The 19960-nt window shown below is 53.4% G+C and overlaps 1 protein-coding gene across 4 annotated transcripts in view; it reads right to left on the bottom strand.

The window, feature by feature from the left end:
* Nucleotides 1–8618: 8618 nt before the first annotated feature.
* The window catches only part of PACSIN2 (protein kinase C and casein kinase substrate in neurons 2), a 133813-nt gene continuing 122471 nt past the window's right edge, over nt 8619–19960 (bottom strand). For 3 of the 4 annotated variants that reach the window (XM_061204239.1, XM_061204238.1, XM_061204240.1), the window contains 4 exons: nt 17129–17250; nt 14914–15036; nt 14275–14471; nt 8619–10379 (listed from right to left, as the gene is read on the bottom strand). In XM_061204239.1, the coding sequence (XP_061060222.1) occupies nt 10267–10379; nt 14275–14471; nt 14914–15036; nt 17129–17250 (555 nt within the window). In that variant the 3' untranslated portion in view covers nt 8619–10266. The remainder of the gene's footprint in view (nt 10380–14274; nt 14472–14913; nt 15037–17128; nt 17251–19960) is intronic. The other variant, XM_061204241.1, reaches the window with a different exon arrangement.

Genomic DNA, 19960 nt, shown 5'->3' with positions numbered 1-19960 from the left:
ACCCGCTTCCCTTCTCTCTTAGAAAGCAAAAGCAGCAAATTCACTCTCCCTCAGGCTACAAGCAAAGATCCATTGCTGCCAGGAGTAGAAGCAAAATCTAATAATACCAAATCCTGAAAAAGATAGGAAATCCTCTTGCTCTCAAAGGAGGGTAGGCAGAAATTCATTGCTTCAGATCTGAGCATAATAGAACACAGAAGAGCTTCGAAAGAAGGGCCCAGCCAACAGGCAGGCCCACGTTGCCTTCTGGGTACTGTCCTTGCCATCTGTGTCTTATGGGGATATCCTGGTGTGGCTCTGGCCAAGTGAGACAACATTTAGTTTATTTAGTCCATCCAGTTGGACAGGAGCTTGCTGAAAGCCAAGTGCCACTCTAGGAAAAACCAGACATGCTTACATAGTTGTATGATGAGTCACAAAGTGAGAATAAGCGCAGATCTCGTCCTTGCCCTGGTGGACTTTAGTTAGTGCTGAAAAGAAAACAAATTGCTGACTTTAAAAAACAAAACAAAACAAAAAAAACACACACACAATGTAAGAGCTGTGAGTTGAATTTATTCAGTGTCTTCCTGAGGATTGTAACCCAGGAGACAGCCTTTCAGATAGCCTTGATGTACTGTTCCAAAGAGGTGAGGGAGGAGCCAGGATATATATGAATTTGGGGGGGGGGGAGCTGGAAAAAAACATGTAGTTGAAAGTCAAGAGATTACTGGGAATCACAAAAACAGACATCTCAAATTAATGATTTTAGTGCTTTTCTCTGTATGGGAAGATACAAGAATCTGGGGTTACTGAAATTTTTCTTTAGTTGTGTATCTTAACTATCTCAGGGCCAGTATCCAAAGGACAGAATGATTCCTGTTTTTCTCCATCCTGAATTCCCCTCAGGTACACTGTCAGTGGGTGACTGCAGTGGCTATTGGCTTGATCCTTGTAGAACTGGTATGGCAGGCAACATTTTTTTTTCTTTACAAAGTGAACACTATCTCAGACATGCCATTTCCATACAGGTTAGATACTTTTGAAAATGAGCTCATGGAATCATGAGCAACCTTATCTGCTTTTTTTTTTTTTAATTAATTAATTAATTAATTAATTAATTAATTTTGGCTGTGCCAGGTCTTAGTTGCAGCACGTGGGATCTTTAGTTGCGGCATGCGGGATCTTTTAGTTGCAGCATGCAGGCTTCTTAGTTGTGGCATACATGCAGGATCTAGTTCCCTGACCAGGGATCAAACCCAGGCCCCCTGCATTGCGAGCGTGGAGTCTTACCCACTGGGCCACCAGGGAATTCCCAGTCTTATCTGATTTCCACCAATCCGTATATGCTCAGGCAGTGCACTTGTTACCAAACTGAACTTGGGTCTGCTTGCCCGCTGCACAACAAAGCCAGTTTACTGACACTTGGTTGTGGTGAAAGAAAGCACAGTGTTTATTGCAGGCACCAAGCAAGGAGAATGGGCAGCTCATGCTCCAAGACCCAAACTCCTCGATGGTTTTCAGGGAATGGGTTTTAAAGGCAACATTGGGGTGAGGGTTTCAGCTCGTGGGCTTTCTTCTGATTGGCTGGTGGTGAGTTAACAGGGTGATATTTCAGGAATCTTCTGGTTCCAACCAGTCTGGGGTCAATGTGCTTGGGGTCAGCGTGTAGTCAACAACCTCCACCTGCGTGGGGTCTTAGTTTCTTCAGAACAACTCAAAGATGCATCAGATTGTTATGACAATTGTTATGAAGAGGAACTAGGACTCTGCTCTATCGATGAACTAGTTTCTTGACTGCTTTTCCTTTGTTTCTGCATTTCCTCACTTCCTTGATTAGTAGCTGCTTGAGTCTGGTCTTTGGAACACAGGGAAGTTCTGGGAGACTAAAGCCGTTTTTCACAAACAAGAGACAGGGGACACAGAGGGGCTTTTGTACCCAGGAGGGCCCCGCGGAGTCCTGCTTGGTTTCACACTTCTGGAAATTCACAAATGCCCTCTCTGCCCCCGTTTTTTTGGCTGCACTGTGTGGCTTGCGGGATCTTAGTTCCCTGACCAGGGATCGAACCTGTGCCCCCTGCAGTGGAAGCGCGGAGTCCTAGCTCCTGGACCGCCAGGGAATTCACCTTGATTGATTTTTTAAAAATAGAAATTTAGGACTTCCCTGGTGGCACAGTGGTTAAGAATCCGCCTGCCAACGCAGGGGACACGGATTCGAGCCCTGGTCCGGGAAGATCCCACATGCCGCGGAGCAACTAAGCCCGTGCGCCACAACAACTGAGCCTGCGCTGTAGAGCCCGCGAGCCACAAGCCCGCACGCCTAGAGCCCGTGCTCCACAACAAGAGAATCCATTGTGACAAGAAGCCCGTGCACTGCAACGAAGAGCAGCCCCCACTTGCCACAACTAGAGAAAGCCCGCGCACAGCAACGGAGACCCAACTCAGCCAAAAATAAAATAAATAAATTTATTTAAAAAAAAAAAAGAAATTTAAGCTGATGCCATTACCACCCTTAATGGGATAAAAGATTTAGAATCCTCATTACTGTGACATTTGCAACATTACAATATTATAAAAAATAATTGGATAGTGAAATGAAAAATTATGTTTACACAAAACCTGTACTTGAATGTTTATAACACATTTATTTGTAATCAAAAACTAGAAACAACCCAAATATCCTTCAATTGGACTGACAAACCATGGTAAATTCATTCAATGTAAACTACCCACAATAAGTAGTAACAAACTGATCCATGAAACTACGTGGATGGATCTCAGACGAATTATGTGAAGTGAAAGATAAGACAATCTCAAAAAGCTACATATTGTATGATTCCATTCATATGACATTCTGCAAAAGGCAAAACTATGGAAACAAGACAGAACAGTGGTTTCCAGGGGCTGGAAATACAAGGAGGGGTTGATTACAGAGGACCAGGCAGAAATCTGGAGAGTGAGGGGACAGTTCTATATCTTGTTTGTGGTGGTGGTTACATGACTTATGTGCATTTGTCAAATTATACACTAAACGGTGCATTTTACTGTATGTAAATTATACCTTAAAAAATAAAAAAAGATGGGAAACAAAGACATGCTCAGCAATATGAGACTTCTAACACATGGAATGTCATGCAGCCATTAAACATTTTTAGTGGAAGCATATTTAGGGACAGGAGAAAATGCTCATGATCAAATATTAAGAGAATGAAGCAGGGTACCAAACTACGTTTAGAGTATGATCCCAATTTTGTAAAAAACACACACATTAATAAGGACAATGAAACATGGGCACATGTGTATGTATAGAAAAAAGACTAGAAAAAATGCACCAGAACGTCAGCAGTATTACCTCTGGATGTTGGGCCTTTAATGTTTTTCTGAATACTTTTGCTTAGTTTCCAAGTTTTCATCTGAACCTTTGTTCCTTTTACAACTACAGAGTGGTCATTAACATTGTTATTTGAAAACTATTATAGAGGGGCAGGAGCAGCCTGGCTAATCTTGACCAGGAAGTGGCCAATGAGCTGCACACAGTTCGCTTGCAGTCAGTTTCACCTTGTTGGTCAAATGCCATCCGGCTCGGGGCTTTTTGTTCTCAGACCTCTTGGCCAGGCACTCGGGTTTCTGTGGCTTTCGGTTGCCATGCTGCATGTCAGGGCTTTAGCCCGCTGACGGCCGGTGTTAGTTATCCTTTGCTCAGAGAGTGATGTTATTTATGCAGTTCATTTGTTCATCTGTTCCTTCCTTCCTTCATTTCCTAGCCACAGAGGATTTGAAGAGGTCTAAAACAGTCCAATCTGAGTTTTATTGGGTGGTCCAAAATTGATTTCATTTTTTCTTTTCAGTTTCGCTCCAAAGCACTGGGGCTAGAGAGAAGATTAAGGCCCAGTGTCTGCACCAAGGAGCTTGCTGTTTAAGCAAGAAGACGTGCCAGTAGTGGCACTGAGGTGCTCCAGAGCACGGAGGAGGACCTTTCAGGTCCGGCGTCTCCGAAATGGGGTAACTCCCATTCTGGTAGGTATGTTAATGAGCGCCACTGGGGGCAGGCAGATCCTCGCCCTCTGAGGCAGGCGACCTCGTTGTCCAACAGCACAGCCTAGTGGGCAGGGACTGCACTGCACTACCCACGGCTGAACCTAGCTCGCTTGGCTGTACGGTACCTTTGGGCATTACCTAACCTCCCTGTGCCTCAGGTTCCTTACCTATAGAAATAGGAATAATAATATTTACCTAGTTCATAGGGCTGCTTTGTTAAATATTAGTAAATGTTAAAGAGTTTAGAACAGGGTCTGGCACAGAGTGAAATACAAATGTTTACTATTATTGCCATTTTATAGGTGAGCAAACCAAGCCTCGGAGAAATTAAGTATTTTGCTCAAGGTAACGTAGCTACGTAAGGTCCCACGATTGGAGCCAAGTTTGAGTGCAGAGAATATGACCTCACAGTCCATGCTCTTAACCACTGGCTTCGTTTTCACACCTTTGTAAGACTCGTTAATTTTCAGAGAAGAAAAAAATATTTTGTCAAATTTTGGTGCGGAAAACCCAGCCTTCTTCCGTACGGTTTCAGAGATGGATGAATATACGGCTTGGAGGAAGCATTCACGCCCAGCCTCTGGCTGGGGAGGATCCGGAGTCTCCATCTGGGGTCTGCATACTTTGGTTATTACCAGCTTGAGTTAGGATGGTGTTTGGGGGTGAGACCACTTTCACAACAAGGTGCCTCATATTTGTGTGTTTTAACAAGCACTTTCACACTCTTGACCCCAAATGATGATGAAAAAGAAAAGATAGGAACCATTTCCCCATTTTCCAGATGAGGAAACTAAGGGTCAGGGACACAAGGTGCCCATCCAACCTTCATGAGGCACCTCTCCCTCTACTACCTGGCTGCCTCCTAACCCTCCCTGCCCCTTGCCAGGGATGGGAGGTCACATTGGCCTGTGTCCCTTGCTCCCTGGGCTCTCTTTGTCCATACCGTGCCCACCTCCTCAGCCCAGACTGTGGTTGATCAGTCTCTGGGTCCCCAGAGCTGGGTTAGGAGCATCTGCTGGTTGTATGAACAAATCAAGGAGGACACGGAATTGCTGGTACTTTGGGCAGCTCTGACTTGCTCAGAGGGTGGTCCTGGGTCAGCGTCAGCTGGGGACTTGTTAGATATGCAAGCCCTGGGCCTCACCCCCAACCTGGTGACTCAGAAACTCTGGAATGTGGCCCAGCAAGCTGGGTTGTAACAAGCCCTCTAGATGTTTGAGAACCAGCAGTTTAGACAACAGCATCTGCTGTTTGGAGTTGGGCATCGGCGTTCAAACCCCACCTCTACCCTGACTTGCTGTGTGGCCCCATGTAAGTCACTCAAGCTCTCTCGTTTGTTTCCTCATCTATAAACTGGTGCTCATACATTGTGAGGAGCTTTCTATGATCCTTTGCAGGGAAAGGTGCTCAGCACAGGGCCCGGCATGTAGCTGATACATGTTTAGCCCAAGGCTGGTTGGAAGCAGCAGGCTGAAAAGCTGCCTGTCCCCCAAGAGTGCCGGGGTCAGCCTGGCTCCTCTGACCCTGTGCTTGGCAGTGGCCTTGCCTGGTGGGGCATGAGCCTCATACCTCAACCTGGGTCTGTCCTTCCCCGGGCAGCAGAGCTGCTTCTGTCCCGGGCCCAGGCCTCTCCACCAGGGGGCCCCAGGTCTGTCCATTGAGGCGCTGTGGCCCGGCCCTTCTGCTCGCTCCCTCCAGAGACCACAGAGATCCAGCCCGGAGGTCACTGCGGGCCCGTCTAAGGGAAAACTAAGGCCTGGAAAGGGGCACACACCTCCTGCCGGTGTCTGGGCAGGGGCGCAGAGGGGGCAGCTGCCACCCTGGAGAGAGCTGGGGCTGTGAGAAGGGGTGGGGGGACGAGAGGTAGTTTCCAGGACACCTTGAGAGCAGGGCCCCGACCTGGCAAGTTCTCCCGCTTCTGGACACCCAGCTCAGAGAGGCTCAGGCACCTGCTCGGGCTTCAGGGCCCCCAGGGGTGGAGGTCCCCCCAGTCTGCCCACAGCCCAGCCTGACCTCCACGCAGGCGGGGACGCTTCCTGCTGGAAGTGGGGGAAGCAGCTCAAGGACCCCATAGTGCTCCGCCCCTTAGGGTCTTGGAGCCGGGTTGGGAGGCCCTGTTTGTCCAAATTTCCTGAGACTTGTAGGCTGACCTCCAGAATCCACCGTGCACACTCAGGAGACCATCCTGCCCCCTCCTTTCTGGCCACTGCGGCCAGTATCACAGTGACTCCGTCCCTCCCTGATCTCTGGAGTCCCCTGAAGGCAAACGTGGGCCCTTCCTCATGTCTGTCCTGGCACCACCGAGTCTTGCACACAGTAGGTGCTCAAGAAATGCTTGGTGAATGAATACAACCCAGGAACAGAAAATAGGGAGGGAGGGAGCCAACTGCCTGCCAGGAGGGGCTACTCGGGGTCAGACCTGGCTCAGCTCCTGCAGCCACTTGCTCTGTGGCCACAGGCGCGTCACTCCTGACCCTCACTTGGCCTCAGTTTCCCCGTGAACAAGGAGGGGCCCCTCAGCCTCCCACACCCCTATCCCATGGATGGCAAGTGCCCCCCCAAGCCTGCCCCCTAGGACTTGAGGCGTTGGCACAGCCCAGACCCACAGGCCACCCAGAGAAGGCCAGGCCAGGCAAGGGGACCGGCCTGCCTGTGTTTAGGTGGATAAGGGCCCTGCAGGGAAGCCTGGGACACCGAGGCCAGCCCTGTCCTCCATCTGCAGGGACTTCAGAAGACCCAGTGTTTTAGCTCGTATTGTGGCAGCATCAGATCCCTGCCCAGGTCACTAGGCCAGAGGTCACTTGCCCTCTGGGCATTACTGGGGGGCTTGGAGAGGAGGAAATACTCCCCCCCGCCCCCCCACTGAGGGAAGTGGGGTGGGCTGCTGAGGGCCCTGGGGACCGCTGAGGGTGGTGTGGATGCAGCAGTGATCCAGGGGGAGAAGGGGCAGCTTGGCCCAGGCAGTGGCTATGGGGGTGGGGAAGGACAGAGAGGCAAAGAGAGCTCAGGGGCCCAGCATGGAGGGCGTGGGAGGGGCAGCCAAGGATGCCAGAGGGTCCTGACCGGGGACCAGGAGGATGAGGTGTCACGCATAATCATGGCGAAAGTTACCATCTCCTGAGCACCTGTGGCCTTTCACCCCTTAACCCTGACCCCCACCCGGGGAGGCAGGTATCACTCTCGCCTGAGAAGATGAGGCCCAGGAGCGAGTTAAGGTTTCCAGGCTCACCCTGAGGGCAAGGACAGGAGAGGGCAGGTGGGCAGTGTGGGCCCTTCAGGCTTCCTTGCAGGAGCTCTGAGGATACAGGAAGCTGAGAAAAGGGCCTTGCCGAGCAGCGGTGGTGTCGGCCCGACTTTTGAGGGTTCCTCCTGCTCACTCACCTTGTTCTTTATCCGCCAGTGGAGGGAGCGAGGACGGGCTTGCCCTCGAGAATCCTGCAGATGTGGGTTTGAATCACGGTTCCGTCACAGGACCTTGGGCAAGTCACTGGACTTGAGTTTCCAGACCTTCTGTGTCTTCTGCAAAGTGGGGTGACTCCAGCCTCCCCCGTGCGCTGGCATCACAGTACCTGAGCTCACCGGAAGCCCAGGGCTGGCTGGCCCAGCAGGCCCAGCTCAGGAGACGGGAGTGGGAGCCTGCTCTGACCCCTCCCTTCTGCCCTGGCCCAGCCTGTCTCTCGGAGGAGCCTGGGGCTGGCGAGGCAGAAGCTGGTGACTGCCCTGGGCAGCGGGCAGCGGCGATGGGCTCCAACTCCTCCTCCGAAGCGGCCAGCAGGGGCCCCATCACCATCAGACCAGGTGGCAGATGACAGAGATTCACCCCTGGCCCTTCATGAGCTGGGCAAAGTTGACCCCCGCCGTGGCAGCCACCCCCTCGCTCCTCCTGCTCCCCCGTGAGGCCCTGGTGCCCAGGTGGGCCGCCTCTCTGGCAGCCTGACCGACATTAGTGAGACCGGCAGCCCTCACATCTCTCCTTTCCCGCTTTGCCCCGGCCTCCTTTCGACTCAGGTCACCCCCGAGGGTGAGGGTGGAGGGCTCTTCAGGGATTTTACTTGGTGCCACAGACCAGCGGGGACTCCTTGGGTGAGTCTGGCTCTTGGAGCCTCTGCTTCTTCCTCTGTAAAATGGAAACGGGGAGACTCATCTCACTCACAGCGTGTTTGGAGATGGGCAAGCTCTTTGCAGATAATGTAAGTAGAGAGGGCCCAGTGCACAGCGGGTGCTCAGGAAATACGTTCAAGGAAGCTCGGGTGATGAGTGGTCTCTGGTCTGGTCCTGCTATTTGGGCCTTGGCGAGTGGGTAGGGAGGCGCCAGCCTGCTGCCCACAGTGGGGGAGCCTAGGCCACCCAGCGGCAGGTTTGGGGGAGAGGAGAACTGCAAGGGGCTCCAGTGCCTCAACTCCCCAACCTCTAGCTTGGCAGGGGCAGTGGGACAGGGACACGGTCCCCTGGGCAGTGGTCTTGTACCTGGGATCTTGCCTGGCTCCAGAGCTGGTGCATAAATGCCAATGAAGACACGTCCACCAGCTGATGAGAGTGTGAGGCGCACGCACAGCACAGAGACTGTCATACTCACGAGATCAACTGTTTATTGATTTTTTTCTAAAATACTATGCGTTTAAAGAAACACCTAAACTGAAAAGACGTGACAATTTTTGGTACATCTGTAGCAAAGGAATGAGGATTTTTGCTGTTAAGTGTTCATGACAGACAGACACACATCCATTTTCCAAGCAAGACATCAAGCTCACTGGAAACACTGAATAAAATGCATAGCTTGTGATGGCAGCAGCCATTTCTCCAATGTCTGAGTTACACAAAATAAAGGTTATCCCTCCCTCCCCTGCCCCGTGACTACAGTGTAGCTTCCTGCCCCAGCACACCTGCTCCCTGATGACTAAGGATGCTGAGAAGAGACCCTTGTGCTAGGGGGGTGAGACCCAGCTTTTGTTTGCTCACGAGGAATACAGATGACAGTGAAATCTGCAACTGCTGGAAAGACACGGGAGGTTTGTACAGTGTTCTGCTACAGAAAGGACTAAGGCTAGTTAGAAGTTGGACCCACAGCTAGCCAGTGAGGACAGACTTCCCTACAGCAGGCTCCACTTCAGAGAGGCCCAGGGCCCGAGCCCAGAGGGTCTCAGCCGACCAGCCAGGCCTGTGCCCAAATGCCACGGTCTTCAAGCAGTTTACAAATTAAACCCACTGTCAAAAGCTGTTAAATCTCATTAACACAGTAGACGAGCTCTTTAGATTCTCTGAATATCAAATAATATATACAGATATACACCAAGACATGACAGTCTAATATAAAGCATCTTAACTATAGATGCATTCACTTGAAAAGTTAGTCTTATTTTTTAACCTTTCAAATCACTGATAAAATTGTTAATTTGCATGAGTGAAGTTTTAAGCAGAGTGAAAATAGTTTTTAAATATGGTGACTTTGGAGAGTACTACATAAGGTTATTTGCGAAACTCACATTTGGATGCCCCAAATGTGGACAGCATTCACAACAGGAATCCAACCATGTGTTCCCATCTTTCTACTGCAATCTCTTGTCTCAAACATTGTCTGTCCAAATGAGCTACCGGCTCTCGCAGCTTGCCCCAGGCAGTGGCATGGTTGATTAACAGTACGACACGGAAATAGAGATATTTCCTTAAGACTGGTGTACATCCATCTACGCCATAATTTAAGTATAAATGAATGGAAGAACATGTATATAAAAAAGTAACTGTACACAGCCTTTAAATTAAAAACCTCAAAGTCCTCCCTCAGAAAATGGCATTTAAGTTTGTTCATCTAAGTTGCAGGTGATGGGACTCGTCAGAGAAAGTAATCAGTGGAACCAGAATCAGTGTAACCCACCGTTACCATGGACTTGGAAGAGAGGAGGAAAGACAAGGTCAAGAATATACAGATCCATGATAAGCCAACACACAGCGAGTGGGGGAGCGGGAGCGGGGGCGGGGGAGGGGCCCGGCGATTTCTGTTGTATTGCATCTTCCTGTTTGCACATCTCTCCATTTGCACTGTGGAAAGGGTGCCGAGTCCCAGGTAAAATGACCAGCTTGTCTGCCTTCAAGAGACACCATGAAGCCAAGAGCAATGGAACCATCATCTTTTGCAGGAAAAGGAGTGGATGCCCACACAGCTGGCTGGAGGCACCGGAGCCTGGGGCCAATGGCTAACAGAGCTCCTGGGCCCTCCACTTCCACCCCTCCGCCAGCCAGCCCACCAGCCCGTCACTGGATCGCCTCGACGTAATTCGCTGGGTACAGGCCAACCTGCCCGTTGTCCAAGCGTCCCTTGCACCAGCCCTGCTCATCCTCATCCTCTATCTTGGTCAGCTCATCCCCTGCAAGACAAAAAGGAAGCGGTCTTGGTGACCACCGGGTCAGAGAGTCACCCTCGTGTTTTAGCCCCCACCCTGGGCCCACAGAGGGTCCGTAACTTGGGTGGGAGGGGCAGGCATTCTCCTGGGGGCAACGTGGCCCGAGGGCCTGGCTCTTTCTCTACCAAGTTGCATCTGAGGTTTCGTGTTTAGCCATGGGGGCCTCTGAGAGATCTAAAGACCCCGGTCTCTCACACAGCGACCCTAAAGCAAGCCATTCTCAGTTGCCAGCGGGGCTCCCACAGAGGCTGCAGAATTAAACGCTGCAGGACTTTTGCCTTCCTGACTGTCCCAGGCCAGGTCATAGGAATCCTTTCACAGGGTCCGTGCCACCTCCCTCACAGCCCTGTACTGCCATCCTTCCTTCCCCTGGGCCCTGGCCCGCCTGATCTTGTATCTCCTCCAGCACTTGTTGCCATGGTCTTGGTGCCTTCATTTAATGTGTGTCTAGACTGCAGGCTGTGGGAGGGTTGGGGACCCATTATTCTATCCCCAGCACCTAGCTCAGAACATTTGTCCTCTGACTTAAAGAAATCAACCCCTCCCAACACTGAGAGTGTTGGCACGGTTCTGGAATCTCCCCATGGCTCTGTGTTAGTGCAGTTTATCTTTCGTTTGTTCAAGCATGAAGGAACCTCTACATCACGCCAAGGCCCTGGGTGGTGAAGGAGATACAGACATGAGAGAGGGACAGATGGAGCCCTGGTCCCTCAAGGAGACAGGCCAGGGGACAAGGACCAAAGGTGTGGTCAGGGCTGAGGTGGAGGGAGGTCCAGGCCTGGCACTTTCCTGTTCAGGACAGACAGCAGCCCAGACCAGGGGACAGGAAGGAGCTCTGGCCGGTGAGCACCCTGCAGAGACGGCTGTGGGAACTGGCAGAAGGCAGGCCAGCTGAGGCCTGTCCTTCTTGTTCAGTTTGCAGCTTTGTATTTCTTGCTGGCATTCTGGTCCATTTTTCAGGCTCAGTTGCATTTTTTTTCCTCAGGCGATTACGCCTTGTTTAGCAACATTTCCCTGACTCCTTACTTTGTGTAGCAGCGATACTGATCCAGATGCCTGGGGGGCCAATACCTGGGCTGCTGGGAGACCTGGCCAAGGCCCCCGCCCCTGGGGCCTAGTTTCCTCATCTGTGGACCGGGGGAAGGGGTGGGGGGGGGCGCTGTGAGGACTAAGTGTTAAAACACAAAAGGGCCCTGGGTCTGCGTAGCAAGCACTCGGTAAACGGGGGCTGCGGTTACGCCCATGAGCGAGATGGTTCTCCTGCCCGCTGCTGTGCACCTGACCCGCTTCGGTCAGCACCCGTGCTCGTGCAAGTCTGGCTTGGCAACATCAGGAGCGAATGCAGGGGGCCGAGGCGTGGCGTGCTGAGCGGTAAACCTCATCTTCGCCCACCCCCAGGTGCCCCCAGTGGGCCCCCGGCAGGGCCAACACTGACGACTGGTGTTTCTCCCATCAGGCCCTGATGAGCGAGGCTCCCCGGAGCCGACGGGGCACCAGCTCTATGATGCTGTCACATGGTGAAAAGTGCACCAAGTGAAGACTCCGCAGGCTCCCAAGGCCCAGAGAAGTGGAGAGCGGCCAGAGCGTGCTGAAGACAGAGGAAGCGGTATGGGCCGGGAACTAATGTCACGTCGGGGAAAAGAAAAATAACACGGAAAACAGACGAAACTAATAGGAACCTTCCAAGTTGTGAAAATGTAAACCGGTGACTAGAAACATTCATTTCAGTTTGCTTTTGGTAATTCACTGGGAATGGAAGGAAACATTTTAAATCTATAAAACTGCTGACTAATCCAATAGGTAAAATTTAGAGGGAATTCCCTGGCGGTCCAGTGGTTAGGACGTGGCGCTTTCACTGCCGGGGACTGGGTTCAATCCCTGGTCAGGGAACTAAGATCCCACAAGCTGTACAGTGGGGCCAAATGAGAAAAAAAAAGATTTAGAAAGAATGAGAAATTGAAAACCAATCAGTCAACAAACAAAGCAGGGGGGAAACAACCCCAACCAAAGATGTCAGAAAACTCGAGGTAAGTCCCTGGCGGTCCAGGGGTTGGGACTCTACCCTTCCACTACGGGGGGTACGGGTTCGATCCCTGATCAGGGAACTAAGTTCCCGCAAGCTTCAAGGCACGCCCCCCCCCCCCAAAAAAAGAAACGAAAAGAAAACTCAACAGAGGTGTTTAAAGACACGTAAGAACTTTCTACATCCAGGGCTTCCCTGGTGGCGCAGTGGTTAAGAATCCGCCTGCCAATGCAGGGGACACGGATTCGAGCCCTGGTCTGGGAAGATCCCACATGCCGCGGAGCAACTAACCCATGTGCCACAACTACTGAGCCCGTGTGCCTAGAGCCCGTGAGCCACAACTACTGAGCTCGAGTGCCACAACTACTGAAGCCCACGCGCCTAGAGCCCATGCTCCACAACAAGAGAAGCCACCGCAATGAGAAGCCTGCGCACCACAATGAAGAGTAGCCCCTGCTCGCCGCAACTAGAGAAAGCCCGCGAGCAGCAACGAAGACCAAACACAGCCAAAAATAAATAAATTAATTAATTTAAAAAAAAAAAAGAATTTTCTACAACCAGCCAGAGGCACCCAATGACCAACCCTGGCGTCGAGTGTCTGGGGAGAGCTGGCTGGCCTGCTGAGTGCGGAGAGGAGGGCTTCCAGACACAGCCCCAGCCGGGGTGGGGTGGGGTCAGAAGTGAGGGTCTGTCCCAGAGATGGAGCGCGGAGGGCACACTTCAGCCTGTGCTGGTTGAGTCAGGGCCCAGCACAGCCCCTGCCCTGGAGGGATGGGTGCTGAATCTGGGCTGGCTTTGAGGAGGGGCAAGGCAGAAGGAAGGAACTTGGCTCCCTTTGGGTCCACTTGGCGCCAGGCCGATCAGGCCTCTCTGGACAGGCTCTAAGACAGTGCTCTTCAAATGGAGGGTTGCAACCCATTTGGTGAGCTGCAACCAGCATTAAAGAAAAAAAAAAAAAGGACAGGATAGAAAATCTCCACACGCAGAGCTCATACAATCAGGACCCAGACTGTTCCATAAAACCGGGGCTTCAGCTACTGGCAGCAAAGGTGTGTTGGTGGTAGGTGTGCACACAGCATGGCTGCAGGAAGAGCATGAAAGGCACTGCCCCGAGATGAGGCTCTGCGGGCCCACGGACACGCTGCCTGCTATTCTGGGGTCTGGGCTCCTCTGCCAGCTGTGGGCCTCTGGAGAAGGGCTTCGCTTGGGGACCCGTAGGGCAGCTGCTTCCAGGGGGCCTGGCGATCAGCATCTCCTGTGCACAGGCCTTAGCCCTGCTGGGGCAGCATCTTGGGCAAAGGCACATGGGCACCTCGCTGTCTTCTAAGCTTTGGTGTTGAGGATCTGCTACTTTTTTTTTTTTAATTAATTTATTTTAATTATTTATTTATTTTTGGGTGCGTTGGGTCTTCGTTGCTGCGCGCGGGCTTTCTCTAGTTGCGGAGAGCGGGGGCTACTCTTCGTTGCGGTGCGTGGGCTTCTCATTGCGGTGGCTTCTCTTGTTGCGGAGCACGGGCTCTAGGTGCACGGGCTTCAGTAGTTGTGGCACGCGGGCTCTAGAGCACAGGCTCAGTAGTTGTGGCGCACGGGCTTCGCTGCTCCGCGGCATGTGGGATCTTCCCGGACCAGGGCTCGAACCCTTGTCCCCTGCATTGGCAGGCGGATTCTTAACCACTGTGCCACCAGGGAAGCCCCCATCTGCTACTTTTAAAATGGGGGGTGGATTGGCAAACACACAAATGAAACTAGCAGGAATTTTAGCAGACTTAAAAAAACCAACCTCCCCCAGCAGGCTGGAAGCACTGGCCCCCAAGGCCAGCCGGGAAGTCCACCTACCAGCCTTGAAGCTCAGCTCATCGTGCTCCTGCCCTTCGTAGTCGTAAAGGGCCCGGACCCGCACTTCCGTCCCCGAGGGTGTGTCCTCGTCAAATGGATTTGAGTCCCCGTTGGCGTCCGTGGAGGAGAACGGGTTGTTAGACTCGTCGTCGGACCAGTCCGTGGGGTAGCTCTGGGTCTTCTCGTAGCTGCTGACACTGCAAGAGAGGGTTGACCCAGGGGCCTGAGCAGGGGGTTGGCAGAGGCCTGAGGCCCTGCCTGGAGCCGTGGTCCCCGCCCGGGTGGCCGAGGGAGCCCTGGGGCTGGGCTGGGACCCCTTCTGCAGGATTACGGCCCCCTCAGCAGCCCTGCGTGGGCAGGCTCCCTGCGGGGCCACCCGGCACGCCCATCTTCCTGTGCTGGTGTGCCGGGACCTTGACATGGGTTAACAGAGGGCAGAGAAAAAGCAACCACAGCTTGTTAACTGGTGCCTCCCTCCCTAAGAGATCGAGAAGCCAGAGACCGTCCACCAGCTGGCAGCCGGGCCACCTCCTGCAGGCCTCATGCATTGCTTTGAGTGCCGAGGGGGTGAGACCCTGGACAGAGAGGAGAGACAAAGGGAGCGAGGTGGAAACCAGAGGGAAACGTTTGTTCACCAACTTTTTGGCCTTAATGTCCTCCTTCTCACTGACGGTGCTCCCCGTGTCGTCCTCGTCCTCGAAGGGGTTGTAGCTGGACAGTGAGTGCGCTGACCGTGCGGGGTGGCTCGGGACACTAAGGTCGCTACGGGGAGAGAGAGAGCTTTCAGGGGACCCCAACTCGGCGGCCCCCACGGCCCCGGTGCTCCCAGCTGCAGGATCACAGGGCCAGGGTTTGAAGGGACAAATCGGCTCCCCGTCAAATAGGAGGAATATGTTGTTTGCGCAGAAAGCCTGTTTCAGCAAAACACTTGGCAACGCTTTGGCTGTTAAATGCGCTTTAAGTGTCTAAGAGAGAACAACGTTTCCCTTTGCCCTCCTTGTGTCTGAACACAGTCTATCCTGAACAGGAGCCCTGGGGTGCGCACAGGCTGTCGCTGGAGCAAAGTGCTTCTGGGCTCAGGGGTTCTCTCCATAGTCCGCCCCTCCTGGCTCTCTGCTGAGAGCTGGCAGCCGACAGCCTGTGGGGCTCCGCCGGGGGAGGGTGACAGCCGGGGAGGCTCAGAGCCCTGCCGAGAGCAGGAGGGAGGCTCCCGGAGCTCTCCAGACCCCACAGCGCAGCGTACCCTCTCCTCCTGACTACAAAAGGGCCCAACAGCCTCCGCCCTGGTTCTTCTGGGTCTGCAACTTCCAAAATCGGAACCAAAGCCTGCTGAATAGCCCCTTCTGGGAAGAAAGGACCCCTTTTGTGCTCCAGAGAGGGAAAATCCATCTGCATAACTGTATCAACTGCCTACTGTGTGCCAGGCCCAGAGGGGAGCAGAGAGAAATGTGACCCCAGCCTGGCCTGAGTGCTGACAGCCAGGCGATGAAATGCGGTGACTCCAGGTACTGAGCGCAGAACAGGACAGTAGAGATAAGACAGGCCCCCGAGAGCCCAGGCACCCCACTGTAGAACTCTGAGCTGAGGGACCGCACCACCGAGCTGCAGGGCAGGGCTCCCCAGGCCAGCACCACCTCCCAAGCCAGGGCGGCACGCAGCGGGCCCACAAAGTGCTGGGGGGATGGCTCAGTCAGAGCGGGGGAGGGTAGGCAAGGAAATGCTTCAAATGCCACCAGAGTGACCCCAAGTGGCCGGCAACTGCCTCACTGGTTTCAGGCCAGGCAAGAGGCACTGGGCCTACACCTGCCTGCTGCCTACATCCGGGCCACATGTCTGAGACCACCAGGCCCTCCTCCCTCCTCGGCACCGTTCTCCAGCTGACCTGAGAGGGGGTTGGTGCTGGGCAGCTGAATTTGTGCAGCAGCCCTGGCCAGCCTAGGCCGCCCCACCCCGCCCCTAGTCACACAGGTGCTGGCCTGACCCCTGGCACGGTGCTCACTGCTACAGTCACTTAACCAGGCCCACCTGCCCAGACGGTGGCACAGCAGCTGAATGACAAGTGGCCATGTCAGCCCAGGGAGCCTGGGCGGGGGCTTCAGTGCCCAGGGCTACAGAAAGGCCTGTGGAACCTGTGCTGACCCTTCCCAGAAAGCCACGAGCCTGAGGTGTGTTATCACCCAGCATGCCGTGGAGGCCTCTGGGCCCGGGGCCTGCAGGGCAGCCTCAGCTCTGCAGAGAACAGCAAGATTTATCTGCTGGGAACTCTGTGGCCTCATCTGGCACACGCTTTCCAGGAGGTTCTAAAGGACCTCAGTGCCACCTCTTTGATCCAAACTCAGTTTTAGCAAACAATGAGGTCAGAAATAACCAGTGCTCTCAGCAAAGAGGTAATTTGAAAAAGGGGGCACTTGACAATGCCCCACCCCCGAATCAGGCACCTGCATACGGCACGGGGAAGTAAGTACGAACCTGGCCAGGGCACCTGAACCCGCCTGAAGGACCCCACCGACAGTGACCTCCACCTGCCCGTGTGCACCACTGGGGACACATAATGACCAGCACCTAACATCAGTTCTTCCCCTCATTTGGGGCCCAAAGCACGTTTGTGGCAAAGGCTCCCCCTCTGGATCTTTCTGCAGCTCTGGCACCAGATGGACTGATGATTCTCCCCAGAGATGACCTTGGGCCACTGCCCAGCAGAGCGCGGGCAGCCAGGGAGTGTCTGGAAAGATGGCCCTGGGGTTCCCTGCGAAGCCCCATCGGGGAGTCTCCCGGTGTCCCAGGCGGGGGTCTCCCAGCCCGTGCAGAGGACCAAGGGGACCTTTCCAGGGATTGAGGCTGCCCCAGTGCCCACCTGCTAGGCTTGCTCTGCAGAGCCTGGTCGCCGGTCTGGTTGATGCCCGTCAGGGTCACGCCATCAGCGGTCTTCTTCTTCTCTCTCCGGCTGAGAGTCCGGTTCAGGTCTGCAGACCAGTCCTGAGCAACGGGCACCGAGGGAGAGAAATCAGGAAGTTCACTTGTTTGAGGCCACATCAGCCTAAAACACCGGCCAGCGAGCCAGTGGCCTGCCCCGCACAGTTAGTGACGTCTAGCCTTGCTGCCTCTGCTCTCCCTTGTTTCCCAGCAGACCCCGGGCTCATGACACCCACCACTGACCCCTCCTCGCTGTGCAAAGTGTGGACTCCTCAGGGGGCCTGGAGGTCAGCACCAGGTCCAGCCTGCAGGGACGGACGGATGATAAGAAGACTGGAGCCGACATTCAGGGATCCTGCATTCCAGTCCCAGGGAGCCTCCCCGTCCTACCCCTGTCCCTGTGGCACTCAGCCTCTGGACCCTCAGGCCCACAGCAGCAGCCAGAGGCCTCGCCAGGTTTCCTTGCGCTTCCAAAGGAGACAGAGCCCACCCTCCGAGGGGCTTGGCATTCAGTGCTGAAGACTCTCCCATCCATGCCCTGAACTGTCAGCAGGGCAAGAGAGCTGGGCGTGGGGGCCTGAGCAAGCCTGCAGTGTGGGAAATGGGCCCTGGGTGCAAACAAAATCAGGGGCCCAGGGGAGCTCCCGCATCACTGCAGGGGCAACCCGGCCACTCAAGTCTCCAAGGAGCAGTGCCCTCCCCTGCCCAGGAACGTCCTCCCCCATCTGAGCAGCGTGCTGGCGGCTAGCTAACAAAGCAAAGCAGTGTTTATCTCCCCAGAGGTTCACTATTTTTCCAGCATGTGAACAGGCTTTTATCAACTGCCCTGAAAAGACTGGGAGAAAAGCACGTGTGTGTACACATTTAATGAACTCTTCCCCCCGCCCCATTTCCACCCATTATCAAACAACTTTATCTGAATTAATATTTGGGATGACTTTGAGCTTTGCTTTGAGTCATGAGCTTTGCTCATGTGTAGTTATGGAATTTCAAGGCTAGAAGCCACCTTAGAAACATTCAAGTCTAACCTGCCAACTTGTCAGATGAGGAAACCAACGCCCAGAAAGAAAACTGACTTGCCCATGCAGAGTTGGTGGCAGACCTGGGCCCTCAACCCCAAACTTAGGTCACCTATTTATTTGTTAATTATTTTCTTAACTGAAATAAGCTGACTGAGAACTCAACTGGCACTCAGAATCCCCATAGAGACCTTTAAAATTTTTTTTGAATTTTTGAATTTTACTTATTTTTTACACAGCAGGTTCTTTTTTTTTTTTTTTTTTTTAAATTTTAAAGAGACATGACAACTGAATGCAACACATGAGTCTGAACTGTATCCTTTTGCCCTAATTACATTATTAGGACAACTGAAGAAATTTGAATGGAATCTCAGCTTTATTTATTTATTTATTTTTGGCTGTGTTGGGTCTTCATTTCTGTGCGAGGGCTTTCTCTAGTTGCGGCAAGCGGGGGCCACTCTTCATCGCGGTGCGCGGGCCTCTCACTATCGTGGCCTCTCTTGTTGCGGAGCACAGGCTCCACACGCGCAGGCTCAGTAGTTGTGGCTCACGGGCCTAGTTGCTCCGCGGCATGTGGGATCTTCCCAGACCAGGGCTCGAACCCGTGTCCCCTGCATTGGCAGGCAGATTCTCAACCACTGCGCCACCAGGGAAGCCCTACACAGCAGGTTCTTATTAGTCATCCATTTTACACATATTAGTGTATGTATGTCAATCCCAATCTCCCAGTTCATCCCACCACAACCACCGCCCCCCCGGCCACTTTCCCCCCTTGGTGTCCATACGTCTGTTCTCTACGTCTGTGTCTCTTTTTGTGCCCTGCAAACAGGACCTTTTGAAATATAAATCCGTCCTGACGGGGTGGCTTCCAAGGGCCGATGTGATCAACACCAGGCCAACTCTGAAGGGAAGGGTCCGCTATTAACTTGGACAACAAAACAGCCTGTGCTACACTGTGGCCACGGTTCTTTAACCAGCACACGCTGTCAGAAGCAGGCTGCGGACGCCACGCACAGACCCACCTGGGCTGAACACACACTGCAAGAGGTTTGGAATTCAATAAGTTAGCCATAAAATAGGAACTTACTTCATCCTTGTGGCATGGAAGATAAAAACAAATAATTTCATTAGAGAAAGGAAGCATGATCCTGTAAGAGCTGCAAGCATGCACCACATGCAGGCATGGGTTCCCGGCCCATGGGACCCACAGAGAGAAGGGCCACCATGGGCTCTGGCCAGGACACCCACCCCAGCAAGACTGCCTGTCAAGTCTTCCTTTCCAGACCATTCTGTTCTCTGGGTAGGGACGAACAACCCTAAGGGACCTGGGGGCTGGAGGGGGTGCATGTCACAGGGGGTTTCCTGAGCCTCTCCTGAGAGCAGCAAACACTCCCCACAGAGGAGAATCCAGGTGTGTGCACAAGTCCCATCACCAACTCGCTTCTTGCCCGTGTGCCATCACCAGGGGGAGGAGAAGCCGGGCTGTGCTGTCTCCTCTAGGTCCACTTCCACCTGGGAAGGCCCCGGGCCTCTGCTCTTGGCCCCTGTTGGGAGCAGGTGTCCTAAAGGCAGTGCAGGGGGAATGCTCAGCTGCAGGGACCCACACATTCATCTGGAGAAGCTTTCTTGAGAAACTCCAGGAAACAGAGGCACAGGGATGCGGACTGAAAAAACTATAGGCTAGGACGGGGCCAAACAAGCTTCTGTGTGGTGGGCCCAGGGGCAATACCCAGTATGGACCAGGTCACTGAACC

Source organism: Eubalaena glacialis, chromosome 11, assembly GCF_028564815.1.
Source record: "Eubalaena glacialis isolate mEubGla1 chromosome 11, mEubGla1.1.hap2.+ XY, whole genome shotgun sequence".
NCBI lineage: Eukaryota > Metazoa > Chordata > Mammalia > Artiodactyla > Balaenidae > Eubalaena > Eubalaena glacialis.
Note: the sequence above shows the minus strand (reverse complement) of the source record. Positions and strands in the feature narration are given on the sequence as shown.